Source organism: Barbus barbus (genome assembly GCF_936440315.1).
Source record: "Barbus barbus genome assembly, chromosome: 40".
In the NCBI taxonomy this organism is placed as follows: Eukaryota; Metazoa; Chordata; class Actinopteri; order Cypriniformes; family Cyprinidae; genus Barbus; species Barbus barbus.
The window spans coordinates 25,460,302-25,474,474 of NC_136718.1; the positions used below are offsets into that span (position 1 = coordinate 25,460,302).

A 14,173-nucleotide genomic window follows, 5' to 3' on the forward strand; every position below is an offset into this window, starting at 1 on the left:
TGTCAAACTAATGCCATTAAAATAATACAGCGTGTTTTAATATTTTAATATTCAAAAGTATTAAATAATCAGTTTAAAACAGTACAATACATTACCAAAAATGCTCTTAGTTTTAAATAAATAATATAATTTTCTCTTAATACTCAAAAGTATTCAAATAATCATATTGAGTCAGTAAAATATGTTAATATAAAAATACTATTATTTTTGTTTAAATAAATACTATTGTTTTATTTGAGTACTCAAAGGTTTTAAAATAATCATAATAAAATTGTTAAATATTGCCTAAAATATATACGTTTTTGTTTAAATAGGTATTGTTGTTTTCTTTTAATGATAAATAAAATATAAAAAATCACAAAAATATTAAGTCAGACGTGTTGCCAAAAATACTATTTAAAAAATACTAATATTTATTTAATACAATTTTCTTTTAATATTTAAAAAATATTAAAATATAGTATATTGCCAAAAATACAGTATTTAAAACAAAAATGATTTTAAATAATTTTTCAAATAAAATTTTAAGTAAAGTTTATATAAATACAACTATTTTGTTTTATATTTAGGTATTTAAACAATCTGACTAAAATAATAAAATATCAAAAAATATTTTTTTTTCTTAAATAATTGCTATTATTTTGTTTTAATGATCAAAATTATAAAAAAATAATTGTTAAGCAACCAGAATTGTATAGTGGAGCCTCCTTATGTTTCCCATCCCTATTCATCACACATATTGCAGGATATTGAGATGGCTCTGGTCTGAGACGCTGTGTCAAGCGTCTGTGTTTTCCTGTAATGAAGCATGTGTGTGTTTGCTGTCAGGAAGTGTGAAGTGTGTGTCGAAGCGTTTAGTGTTCACACAGGCCTGAGGGGTTTTAATGCTCTCGAGCTCACATCGTCCTCTAGTGGCTGACTGCGATTGTGTAGTTCTGTTCTGTTTCACAGCCTCATTAAAGCGCTGCGGATTCATTTATAACTCAGATGATTTATGATGTTTAAACCGCAGGCTTCCTGTGAACAGATAATCCCTGCTTTAATGCTGCAGATGTGTGGTGATATGATCCAGAGACACACCTGTTTAATAACAGTGAATCAGAGCACTAGGATATGCAAATACTGTCAGAGATGACTGGTGAATGTTGACAGACTGTTAGCGGCTTATTCAACAGCAAAATATACACTAGTGTTCAAATGTTTATGGTCTGGAAGGTTTTTAATGTTTTTGAAAAATTCATTAAAATTTAGAAGAAATCTTCTGCTCACCAAGGCTACTTTTATTAAAAAAAATAAAAATAAAACGTAATATTGTGAAATGTTATTATGTAACATTATCAGCATCATTACCCCAGTCTTCAATGTCACATTATCCTTCAGAAATCAGTATGCTTGTGTGGATATATTGGTTTAAAAAAAATAATAATAAAATAAAATATGAGCAAAATATGTTGCCAAAAATATTAGTTTTACTTAAATACTATGAAAAATAATATATTATTACTATTTAAATTATTTAATACTATACTCAAAGGTATTAAAATAATAAAATAAAAATTGTAAAATATGCTGAAATGTTAATATTGTTGTTGAAATTAATACTATTATTCATATTAAAATAAGAGTATTGTATGTAATAGTAAAATATGTTGCTAAAAATAGTTTTATTTAAATAAATATTATATTTGAATACTCACTTGTTCAAATTAGCTTATTAAAATGGTCAAATGTGATGCCAAAAATGTTATGTTTGTTTAAATAAATACTATTATTTTATTTTGATAATCAGAAATATTGAAATAATGATATTAAAATGGTCAAATGTGTTGCCAAAAACATTGTTAGCCAATTATAGCCAATACTTACGAGCCAATTATAAACCAGGTTCATGCCTTAAAATATTTTCTGAGTGGACTTTTTTTGCATGAGTATGAAGCCTGTGACGTGAAGGTATAGTTGAGAGGGGCACATATGGAAGCGTTTATGACTGTTATTAATGCATCTTTGTGTAAGTCATATTTACTGCTGGAAAATGAAGTGCACTTATGACTTTTGATGAATGGGGTGATAAAAATCCGCCACTAATGTTATTGAAGCACTACAGCACTCACAGTATCAGCGGTGCATTGCTTTGAGCAGTCATGGAAACAGAACGTCGAGCATCTCTGTTGTGGGAACAGTGAGATTTTGCTGAGAAATACATTGATAAGACAGGTGGACGTTAAAGCCAGCGGTTCCTGTTTCTCCGCGTATCAGCGTCTGATAAAGACGGAAAGAAAAACAGATGAAAATGAGAGCAGAAAGGCTGTGGGTCCCTGCTGGATTACGGCTCATGGTCCTGAAACAAACACAAATTTAGACGTTTCCATTCTGAAAAGGAGCAATGTTAGATGAATAGATGTGGAAAGCAACTCCGAACAAGATATTGTAGAGATCTCATTTGTGGTATTTCTGATCTATGAGTCATTTTTTAAACAACTTTTTTTTATGTGTAATCTGATTTTATTATGTCTGAACGTGTGTGTGTATGTTTATGTGGTTTATGAGGACACAAATTTGTATAATGACATGGGTATGACAGAGGTATTACAATATGAAGGTGGTTCATGAGGACACTGCCTATGTCCTCGTAATTCAAAAGGCTTAAAAAACATACTAAATGGTGTTTTTTTGAAAATCTAAAAATGCACCAAGTCTCCTGTGAGGGCTAAGTTTAGGTGTAGGGTTGGTGTAGGGCAATAGCACACACAGTTTGTTCAGTATAAAAACCATTACGCCTATGGAGAGTCCCCATAAACCACAAAAACCAACGTGTGTGTGTGTGTGTGTGTGTGTGTGTGTGTGTGTGTGTGTGTGTGTGTGTGTGTGTGTGTGTGTGTGTGTGTGTGTTTTGCAGGGTAAAGCAGGTCCTGCCGGAAGCACAGGTGAAAAAGGTCCGCCAGGTGAACCTGTGAGTATTACAACACAAAATACAACAGTTTGCGTTCTTAAATGAGCCTCCTTTACATAGAAAGGGCTGTTCTCATGTAGAAAATGAATTAAAAAGACTTATTATGCATGAGACAACTTTATAGCAGCACATATAGTGCCAGGTTTAGTGCTATTTTAGTATTATTTATTATTTGTATACTATTATAGTATTTGTTGTGTGTGTGTGTGTATATATATATATATATATATATGTATGTGTGTGTGTGTGTGTGTGTATATGTAACTTATAATAATTTAATAATTTATATATTTTCAGTTTTCATTTTTTTGTTTAAGTTTTTGTTTTTGTATATAGCTTTCATTTTATTTCAGTTTTAGTTTGTCATTTTAGTGCTTACACATGTATATCACTTCTAATTTTCATTAATTTTTTAAGTTAATTTCATCAAATTTTTACATTTAATTTTATTTCAGCTATATTTCAATTAACAAAAATGATTTTTTGTAGTTTTAGCTTTTAGTTTTAACTATAACAACCTGATTAATTTAAATGCATGTCATATTTAAATAAAACACAGTTTTGGACTGCAGTAAAGTATGATTGAGTGTAGATTGTATATAAATCTAAAACTGCATCAACTGAAGGATACTTGTTTGCATTGCACATTGTGTTCATATGGCTAGCAATGTGCTGAAGCTTCAGAAATGTGTATAGTCTCAGCAAGCGTGCATGGCGTGACTCATTGATGCATCTTTCTTGTGCAACACATGTAAGTCATGATGTGAAGACCTCCGTGGGTTTGTGAGGCGTTTCTCTGCTCGTTGTGGCATTTCTGGCATTGAGCACGAATGTTTTGTGTCATTACATCTAAACGTAATCAGCCGCTCTGTCAGCAGATGAAAGATATTTAACAGCATTTCTGGAACGGGTTCATGTTCCCAGTCTTTGATGCCGTGTGCATCTCAATGTCCTCATGTTGACACACGCTTATGCGCACATTTAAACATGCATCCACACTTTTGTGCTGTTCACGTGTCACAAGGCAAAATTCAGCTCTAGCCAGGCGTAATCGAAAGATCTCTTCACATCATGTGCCAAGGACAATTCATGTAAATCTCATTTATAATATCAAAACAAGACTGTTTATGGGAAAAGTGTTTGAATTGTGCATGACTTCATTATTTCATGTTTCTTTGATTGTTCAGGGCTCCAGAGGCCCTCCGGGGGACCCGGGACCAGATGGAGAGCAAGGTCACGAGGTACTTCCTGAAAGAAGCTGAATTTTTATGTGCAATGGATTTCTTCTGTGTTCAATTATGCAATAGCATGCAACTTAAAAAGGGGATAATGCAGTACAGTGCAGAGTTAGATAATACTGAATTCAATAGAGATGACATAATATAGGCACCCGAAGGAGGGTAAAACAACACGGTGCACTGCAGAACCATTAATAATAGCACATTTGAATCGTTTAGTAAATTAATTATGTTGCAGGTTATTTCATTTAGCATTATTTCTGTGTTTTGAGTCTGATATATGAGCACACGTGTTATTTTGACTTGTTCTCGTCCGCTTGTGCATGCACAGGGACCTCCAGGACCTGAAGGAGAGCAGGGGCCTGTGGGTGAACCTGGAATCAAGGTGAGGCAAAACCCTGTAAAGCCTGACATGAAACAATAGACAGAAATGCAAACTGAAATGGAACAGATGATTGATTAAAATATTAAAATAAATTTTGCAAATGTGTTTATTGTGGCGTTTTATATAAAAAAACATCAGGATTTTATGGCTCATACAGTCTGATATAGTTCGAATATAGAGGAAAAAACAGCTCAATTTTATTCAGAGGCCCAAAGTGAGCAAAAATACGCAATTTGGTGCAGATGCTGATATTTATATTGACTAAAAGTAAGATGAAATTCTGATGCTTGTAATGTAAATCAGTGAGATCTTTCTAACAGTAGAGCAGATACTGACATAAAATGATCTAAATATCAGTCATCGCTCTATATCTCCAGTAATATGTCTTAGTCAGATGAGATGTAAATGATCCAAACATATAATGCAATGCAATGCTGATTGAGAGATGAAGAAATAAAGGCTCCTCAGAAGATCCTGATGATCAGATCAGTCCTCCGCTGAGGAACAGTGAAAGTAAAGCTTCTGGAAACGAACGCTCCTCAAAAGATCCTGATGATCAGATTTGAGATGCACTGATTATTCTAGAAATTTATTGATGGAGAATCAAGTAAAGCTGAGCTGCTTCAGTCCAGAAAGAGTTCATCTGGAAATATTACTGCAGTTATTCTGATGTTTACTTGATCAAAATCAGACAAGATTTGACAGCAACAAGACATGTGTAGCAGCTGAAGCTGGATGTTTGTACAATTATACTGAAAAAATGATATAGTAGGCTTTATAGGTTACCATATTTCTAATGCTGTGGAGCACAAACGGGGACATTAAGCAGAATGTCCAAGCTGCTGTTTGCAATGAAATGCAATGGAAATGGATGATTTCTACTGACAAGCTCCAATATAAACAGTATTAAAGCAAGAACTGTTGGCATTTGCAACTGTGTATTTCTGTCTTTTTCCAGGGTGAAATGGGGCATGTCGGAGAGGAGGGTGAATTGGGCCAACCGGGCATCAGAGTGAGTGAAGCGACCTCATTCCTGCTCCTAAACCTTCGAGTGAACGTGATCCATCAGTGTATTTTCATTGCTTTAACTGACGTGAGCCAACAGTGTCAATAATCTGACAGAAGGACCCTCGGGCTCTCACACACTGGACGTCTTTGTCTCTGATTCCTCAATTATTCAAGCAATTCTCTGTGTTTGTTATTGGATATTATGGCATCGGGAGCAGCGTTCTACTCAAGTGAATCTCATGAAACCTGTCATGCATTTTTCCAGCTCGTATTTCACCCCAAAATAAATCATAAATTTCATTCTCAGTACATTGTTATTCAAACTATAAAATATTTATTCACAATCTTGTTAATATTGCAATCAGATATGTTGATTTAGTAATACGAATAAAAATGGCTGTAATAGTTATTAGGAAAAACTAATAAGCACATTTCTGCTGCAGTTTCAGCTGGTTTTTGGGATGAATCCCATGATGCTTTCCTGGTCTTACATGTTACTGTTTGTTTTAGGGTCCTCCAGGGCCACCTGGAGAGGACGGGCATCAAGGGAAGGACGGACCAAAGGTGAGGCTCCAGATTAGCTTTCCTACTTTGCATTTACATTAATGCATTTATCTACATTGACTTGCACTGCATTTATACATATTATCATGCTTTTCCTGGGAGTCAAACCCATGACCCAGCGTTGCTAGCACCATGCTTTTATCATCTGAGCTACAGGAACACTTTTACAAGTTGTTTTGGTTTTTGAATAAAATTAGGCATTTTAATATTTATTTTTAAAATTCTTGCTAGCTCTAATACAACAAAATTGAAACAAGATTTTGGTTAAAATTTGACTACTTTAGCATTTTATTTATTTTTAATTTTAATGTTTAATTATTTTCTATTTGATCTATTTTAGAGAATGATGAGAAAGGCACAATGTGTTGTTGCACAAACATGTCGCCTCAAAACCATTTTCTGCCAGTTTTTATCAATATTCTGTCAAAATTGATTTATCAAAGTTATATGAATAACTAAAAGGTATATTTTACAAGAAAATGCTTCTTTCTATTTCAAAATTTCATTTTTAATTCAATGTTACTTGTCATTTCTTTGAAAGGTTTCACGCAGAAGTTGCTAGTAAATTTCATAAATAATTACAAAGTAAATCCTTCGATTTTTTTTTTTCAGTTATTCAGCACCAACAGTACATAAGTTGTATAAAAACTGTTTGCTGAGATTTTTTTCTTTGGTTGACCTAGTATGCTCTTGGGTACATTGTGTTTTAGTCACCATATTTTGTTGACTCCCAAAACCATTGTACCGAAACCCACACATGTTTGGGAAAAATTCTCATTTAAGGTTTGTTTTTATTCTGTTATAATTCTCAGGGTGAGCCAGGCGACCGTGGACCAATGGGAGAAGCTGGAGAAAGGGGGGAGATTGGTGACTCTGGCCCAATAGGACCTCCTGGAGATCCTGGCAAAAAGGGCTTCCCAGTGAGTGATGGAGTGAATCTAATCTGCATTTGTCATTTCATTGTGTGTTAGTGGACAAAATCAATCCAAACAGCTCTTTAGATAATGCAAGTGTATTTTGAGATGAAATTTGATGATGATGATGATTTTGAGTCTGAAATTTGTTCTGGTAATGTGAAGTTGTTTCTTGATATGTTTCTTCATCAGGGACCTGAGGGCAAACAGGGTCTGCCTGGTAACCGTGGACGTCCAGGAAAGAAGGTAACCAAAACTTGTGAATCAAAATAAATTATGGCAACTAATCTGAATTAAATAGCATTCAAACAATACATTGGACCATTTAATTTTAATTGCACAAAGGTGGAAACAGAAGTCTTTACAACCGGCAGTATTGTGTCAGAAATAAAATGGACCTAGAATAGAGCCCTGCGCAACTCTTTTTCACTTTGGTTTGACTAGGACGCATTCTGCTCTTTATTTTCACAATACAGTCATTATTTTTTCTTGTCATTCTCACTTGTAAACAACTCAAACCAGTCCTGCTCATTGATATTTCCATCTTACTCTTTGGTAGGGTGAAAAAGGGCCGCCAGGTCACTTGGGAGAAATGGGCTCATCTGGCGAAATAGGACAGACGGGTGAGAGAGGACTCAAAGGCGCTCGAGGAACCAGAGGACCCGCAGTTAGTGTGCTTTCTCCTTTCATGCATCCCTTCACTCTTTCTGATGTTGAGAAATGGCTGTGCAAAGCCCAAAGATGATTAAGTAACTTAATCACCATCACAAAGGGACTGCAATAGCAGTGCAAAACGATACAGTACAAATGAGAGAAATTGATGCACTAAATTTACTAACAAGGGGGAAATTTCAAAGTGTTCTGAAGCTTGAACCCACAACCTCAGAATTATGCTGTTGTATATGATTTCACCATTAGGAGAGCCCTAGACAATAGTGTATTATATGAATAACTGCTGCTTTTTTGCCACACAATTACAGTACAAATGTGATTGGTTCAGACATGTTAGTTGGTTATTATGTTAAAGTAATTAGGTATTAAAGTATGTACTTTTATTTCTGTATGAGTTGAAACATGCTGAGAACGAGTTTTATTTTCAAACTCGCTGCTTTTACAGGCTCAGTTAAGGCATGTGTAAACATTCGCAGGATTTGGAATTGAACCAAAGCTTTTTAATGGGATTTACACTAATGCTATTAGAGATACTATGGACTAATCCGCTTTTCTTGTACAATGCAGTTAATCGCCTGCTGATTTGGTGGTTTTAGGCCGGATATTATAAGCAGAGAAAATGTGTGGGATTGTTTTATTTTGCACCTGCAGGTTTTAAGGACATCATTGAAATGTAAAAACAAATGTAGTAAGGGAACTTAGTGTCTTGTTTTCATAAGAAGTCATAATGGGATGAGCAGCAGGAGTCATATTTTTAAGACTCCATCCAATAATGTGTTTTTCAGAACAGGAAACTCAGGTTATTTTTAGCAGGTTATTTGTTAAGGTACAACGAGTATGCCACAAAACACAAGCTAACGTACATGAGTGTGTTTTGTTCATTACCTTTCAGGGTCGACCAGGAGTTATGGGACCTCAGGGAGAGCAGGGACTTCAAGGCTATACAGTGAGTTTCATGCATACAAATATATGCACTTATGAAAGCTTACAAAATCACATTCACATTTGCAGAACGTTTTGGGAGTGAACCCCTTAATTATCTCAAAATGTTCAAATATCTGCTGGTTATTCGACCCAGTCAGTCTATTATCATTCCTAAAAAAAATATTACTTTGGATTAGACAAGGAAATTGTCCATTTTTATCTTTATTCTCTGTTTTTCTTTAACTATAGGGTCACACTGGTAAACAAGGTTCAGCAGGCCACCCAGGACCAAAGGGAGAAAAGGTTATTCAACATATTTTTATATTTTGAATGATAATCTCAGTCTAAATGCCATATTTGAGTTACAGATAATGCTTGAAATTCTATGCAATATATGCAAATATGCTTTTTTCCAAAGCAGTAAATCATATTGTGAATGTTTCTATAACTGGTGTAAAGTCAGAGTAAAAAAAATTGTGTTAGAATCTGAGTTTGACTGATTATGTGTGTTTTTCAGGGTTACCCAGGAGAAGACAGTAAAACAGCAGGACCGCCCGGGCCCTTAGGTGAACCAGTAGGTCTTAATTTCCTTTAACTTCCTGTTTTTGTCCAACACCTGGACTGAAATCAGTAAATAAAGAGGCGATGATATTTACATCACTTTATTGAAGAAATAAGACAACATATCAGTGCTTGTGTGCATATAGGGCGCTCCAGGAGAGAAGGGTGAACGTGGAGAACCAGGAGATGACGGATATCAGGTTAGTGTCTCTGTAAGGAGGAATTTCATGCTTTGTAAAAATCCTTCCTCTTCACTAACTAGCTTAACTACCACTTAGAACACCTCAGAAATTGAATAGCAACACCCTAGCAACCACACAGCAACATAATCCAAAATTGCATAGCAACACCCTAGCAACCACACAGCAACATGATGATAAACTGCATTGCAACACCCTAGTAACTACACAGCAGCATGATGAGAAACTGCATAGCAACACCCTAACAACCACACAGCAGCATGATAAATAAACATTCAGAACACCTCTGAAATGGCATAGCAACATGATGAGAAACTGCATAGCAACACTGTAGCAACCACACAGCAACAAAAAAATCACTGGAAGCACCTTAGCATCAGTATAACAGTGTCTTTTTGGAGCACCGGAGACTCCACTTGTGTTCTTTTGCTGATTGTTTTCAGATGGTTTCCTTTCAGTTGATCTAGATTAAGCTGGTCTGGATCATGCAGCGCTGCAGGCCTGTTTTCATCACAAACAGTCTACACTCACATTCATATTTTTTTATGTCCCCACTGCAGTAATGTGTGTGTGTGTGTGTGTTTTAGGGTCACGCAGGTGTCACAGGTGCCCGTGGAGCAATCGGTCAGCAGGGATCTCCTGTAAGTCTGATGTGTGACCAAAACTGCATATCTGGTCCAAAACTGCTGCTGTCCACCTACATAGACAGCAGTCAGTGCATCATGCTAACATTGCACTGGAAATTCAGCTCACAATAGAGTTTGACCATGCATGTTTTTGCATCAGAAGTTGCACGCTATGAATTAAAATGTTATCTTGCTAGGTGGCTCACTAGGATTTGGAGCACAGAGTTTTTGTTGCATAACATTCCTAATTAAGTTACCGGAAAATTTGATGTACCAAAGCTAATGTTTGCAGTTTTTTCTCTGGTTAATTTTGGACGTTGGCCACATGTCTCCAGAGCAGCGGAACATCACACTGAAGTGTCTGCTTGCATAATGAAATTAATGCACAATCTTTTCATTTTTTCCCAGGGATCTCCTGGGCTTCCTGGTGAAGCAGGACCCATAGGCGAGAAGGGTGTTCAGGTTTGTAACTAGCACACTACTTACACTATTTATACCGTGTGTAGTTCATATACTGTGTGCAGTTTGTCATCTTTTTCTGTATGCATGAAACACCTGGGGCCAGACTCATGAAAATCTTCAAGAGAAATAAGTTCTTAAGATAAATTCCGCAAAGTTCGTAAGAATGTTCTTAAGTGCAATTCTTGAAAAATTTGTAAGTTCTCAAACATGTTCTTTAGAGCATCTTAATTTTTTTTCCTTAAGAAGTAAATTACTGGCTGAAGACTAGCTGATAAACACTCAATTCAAGGATAGTCTTTTTGCACTTCCTGCAGATTACCCTAATAATCATAATAAGCGCACACACTATTTTCATCATGACTAGCTTGATAGGCGCTCGGCTCTGCGGTTTTTTTAATGCGCCGTGTTTTTGAACAGTTGTTTTTAAAAAGCCTGTCTCAAGAGGCAGCAATCTGTTTCATTCATTTTTGCGCTCTCTTCCGAGTGAACGCTTCCGGTATGTGTGACTACTGTATGTGGGGCTATCCTAACTTTAAGAAGTTATTTACGATGATTTTTAAGAATTAGAATTCTTCTTAAGTTTTGTCTTAAGAACAATCTTAAGAAAAAGCATAAGAACATTCTTAAGAAGAATTTTTGGGAATACAAAATATTCTTAACTTTTTTCTTAAGTTAAAAAATAGACTTTTTTTCTCAAGAATGTTTTGTGAATATGGCCCCTGGATAAGCTGAGTGTTATTATAGTTATATAAAACTAAAATAAACCATATAAAGTTTTTTGTTACTTGAAATAAAATACTTTTTTAACATTTATTTTATTTAATTTGTCATTTTTATTAACTTGATGTCTAAACTGATGTACTAACATAGCTAAAACTAAAACTGAATGAATGACTAAATAAATATTAAATGAATAAAAATTTATAAAAACAAAAAAAAAATGACAAACACAACAAAATTACTTAAACTTTAACTGAAATTAAACTGAAAATGGAAAATACAAAAATAAAATCTTCAAAATATAAAAAAACTATAATAGTATCTTAATGATAAAATAAATGCCTAATATATTTGCAAAAATGTGCATTATGCAACCAGATCACACTGTTATTTTAGGACATTTGAGATATTCCTAGTTTTTAATTTTAGCTTTTAGTTTTTTTTAGTTTACTAGTTTTAAAGTTTTTTGTATTTAATTTTATTTGTTATATTTTATTTTATATAATGATTTTTTATGTTTAAATGTTTTAGTTAACAATCCTTGTATGCTGCTGTATATTACAATGTGCTTTAACTTTGTTAAAAACATTTTACATTTTTCTTGCCTTCTCTCATCAAATTGCCAAAAATAAACATGTCTTCATACTTAAATTGTGCTAAAATGCAAAATAGCACTAATAGAATTAAGCATGCAACATAGAAAGGGCATATGACAACAATGTAGTATTTTTAAAATGTGAAAAATCTTCTGCATACTGTTTTACATAGTTTAGAAAATATTAAGGAATATGCTAGTAGTGTTTATGAATCTAAAAATGGCAAAAGTTTTGGGTGAGACTGTAGTAAACATAAATAGATTCATTTAAAATCAACAGAAGTCAATGGCAGGTCGTCTCTGCATTAGAAAAACATGTTGTGTAACAGTATTCTTTTGTCTGCTTGTTTCTTTTTGCAAATCCACCTGTAAATATCCACAGAGACACATTCACCGTCACAAATATTCCATTCAGATATCAGCCAATGAACATTAAAACCCTGAGTGAAACACAATCACAGTGTTTGGCCACCCAGCGTGACTTTATTATTTTTATCTCCTCTGTCATCCAGAGCTTTAAAGGAATTGTGTGCTCAGAGATGCTTGAATAAGAGATGATTATAGCGCTTTCTCACGCCATGGAAAAATCTTTCTTTTAATTCACTCCAATCATTCTTAGGTAACAGATTTATATAAGGGGTTCGAATAAGTGTGTGTGTGTGTGTGTGTGTGTGTTTTAGGGACTCGCTGGGAAGAAAGGATCCCGAGGTTCCGCTGGAGCTCCAGGTCCTGAAGTGAGTATTTTACACCACATATTTATGTTTGCATAAATCAATCATAAAATCATTATATAATTATTTTAATTAAAAAAACACTCGAAAATACTAAGGCCTACATTTAAGATGTATGTATCTGTCATATGTTTTAGGGTCCGGTTGGTTTGCCGGGGCCCAGAGGGACAGACGGGTATCCTGGATCCGATGGGCTTCCTGGTCTTCCTGGTTTACCGGGTCTGCCTGGATCCAAAGGCCGAACAGTGAGTGTGAAGTAACCAATACTAGGGCTGCCCTCGACTAAAGATTTTTCTGCTGGACTAGTAGTCATTCATTTGAAGTATTAGTCGACTAATCGCACATTTCTTAATAAACCATTTAAATCATTATAATGAGCATTTAATTGCCTACATAGCCTAATAAGCGCTCAAGTACACGCGTAAAGCTTGCCACAGCGCACCACAGAACCTATGATTATGAATGTGTCAGGGAAAAACAGTAAGGAGGTAAACATTTTAATAATGTATTGATACACTACTGCTTTCTTTTTTTGGGTTTAAGAGATGAAGTTGGTGGCACTGACTCGTCATCTCCGCAGTAGTGATGCACCTTGTTTCATATGGATTACATAATTGGTTCATTTAAAAGTAGACATTTTTGATCTCTATAGATATGTTTTTAATGTCTGTAAGGCAAGTATACGCAGAGTTTCACTCAAGTGCACAGAAACCGACGGCAGAAAGCGCATCCTGTTTGCTTTCATTATTTTACAAAAGAACAATGTTTTGTTGTTGTGAGTGCACACAAATAAATGTGGAGTCTTTACAGATTCGAAAGATGTATTACCAAAAATGATGGAGTATTTTAAGAGCAAGTGATGCACCTTCAATAGCGCACATTTCTCTAGGTTAACTTTAGATTGAGTTAAACTTACAAATTTCAGATGCTAAGCCATATTTGAGGTCTTTGAATGATAGGTGAGCGTTTGGATGTCCTGCTCGATGCACTGTATTACCAGCCATTAACCATCTGTCTGTCACGGACTGCGTAACTTGTGCATTGTTTTTATCTGCGACTAAGCGACCAAAATTTATCTTGACCAAGCCTCTTCTGGTCGACTAACGGTTAGTCGACTATCAGGGGCAGTCCTAACCAATACACACACATGTATAAATAAAGGCATACACCGATAGTTTCACTTGCGTGCACACGATTACAAGGAAACTGCTTTCTATGTGCGACTAAGTCCTCGTCTACACTGACATTTTCACTGCGTTTCAGAAACGATCTCCGTCCACACTACACAACTGAAAAAGCATGTCACATGACCATCCATGCAGGTCAATGAGCATGATGTTATAGTTTACATGGCTGTAAACAGAGCGAATGCAGGCAGCCACGCCATCGTTTTGTCTCCGTTTTGGTGCGTTTACACTGAAGTTTTCAAACTAAAACGGAGTCTCAGTGTTTTCAAAAGTCTTTGTTTTCCAGCGTCTGAAACGCCAGAGTAGTGTAAACAACAGGCTTAACCAAAGCATAAGTTATGCGTTTTAAAACGAAAACGCACCAGTGTAAACATCATTCTGATGATATAATTTCAGAATTTCTCAAGTTCTGTTATATCTGAACATTTTCTTAAAG

At 35.1% G+C, this 14,173-nt stretch overlaps 1 protein-coding gene across 1 annotated transcript in view; it reads left to right on the top strand.

Moving 5' to 3' along the window:
* Positions 1 to 14,173, top strand: part of col24a1 (collagen type XXIV alpha 1 chain) — a gene marked incomplete at its 5' end in the record, with an annotated part of 101,198 nt that overhangs the window by 68,558 nt on the left and 18,467 nt on the right. The window contains 16 exons of the mRNA XM_079400418.1: positions 2,897 to 2,950; positions 4,138 to 4,191; positions 4,520 to 4,573; positions 5,532 to 5,585; positions 6,092 to 6,145; positions 6,958 to 7,065; positions 7,252 to 7,305; positions 7,619 to 7,726; positions 8,624 to 8,677; positions 8,905 to 8,958; positions 9,173 to 9,229; positions 9,363 to 9,416; positions 10,004 to 10,057; positions 10,451 to 10,504; positions 12,500 to 12,553; positions 12,688 to 12,795. Of these exons, the coding sequence (XP_079256544.1) occupies positions 2,897 to 2,950; positions 4,138 to 4,191; positions 4,520 to 4,573; positions 5,532 to 5,585; positions 6,092 to 6,145; positions 6,958 to 7,065; positions 7,252 to 7,305; positions 7,619 to 7,726; positions 8,624 to 8,677; positions 8,905 to 8,958; positions 9,173 to 9,229; positions 9,363 to 9,416; positions 10,004 to 10,057; positions 10,451 to 10,504; positions 12,500 to 12,553; positions 12,688 to 12,795 (1,029 nt within the window). The remainder of the gene's footprint in view (positions 1 to 2,896; positions 2,951 to 4,137; positions 4,192 to 4,519; positions 4,574 to 5,531; positions 5,586 to 6,091; positions 6,146 to 6,957; positions 7,066 to 7,251; positions 7,306 to 7,618; positions 7,727 to 8,623; positions 8,678 to 8,904; positions 8,959 to 9,172; positions 9,230 to 9,362; positions 9,417 to 10,003; positions 10,058 to 10,450; positions 10,505 to 12,499; positions 12,554 to 12,687; positions 12,796 to 14,173) is intronic.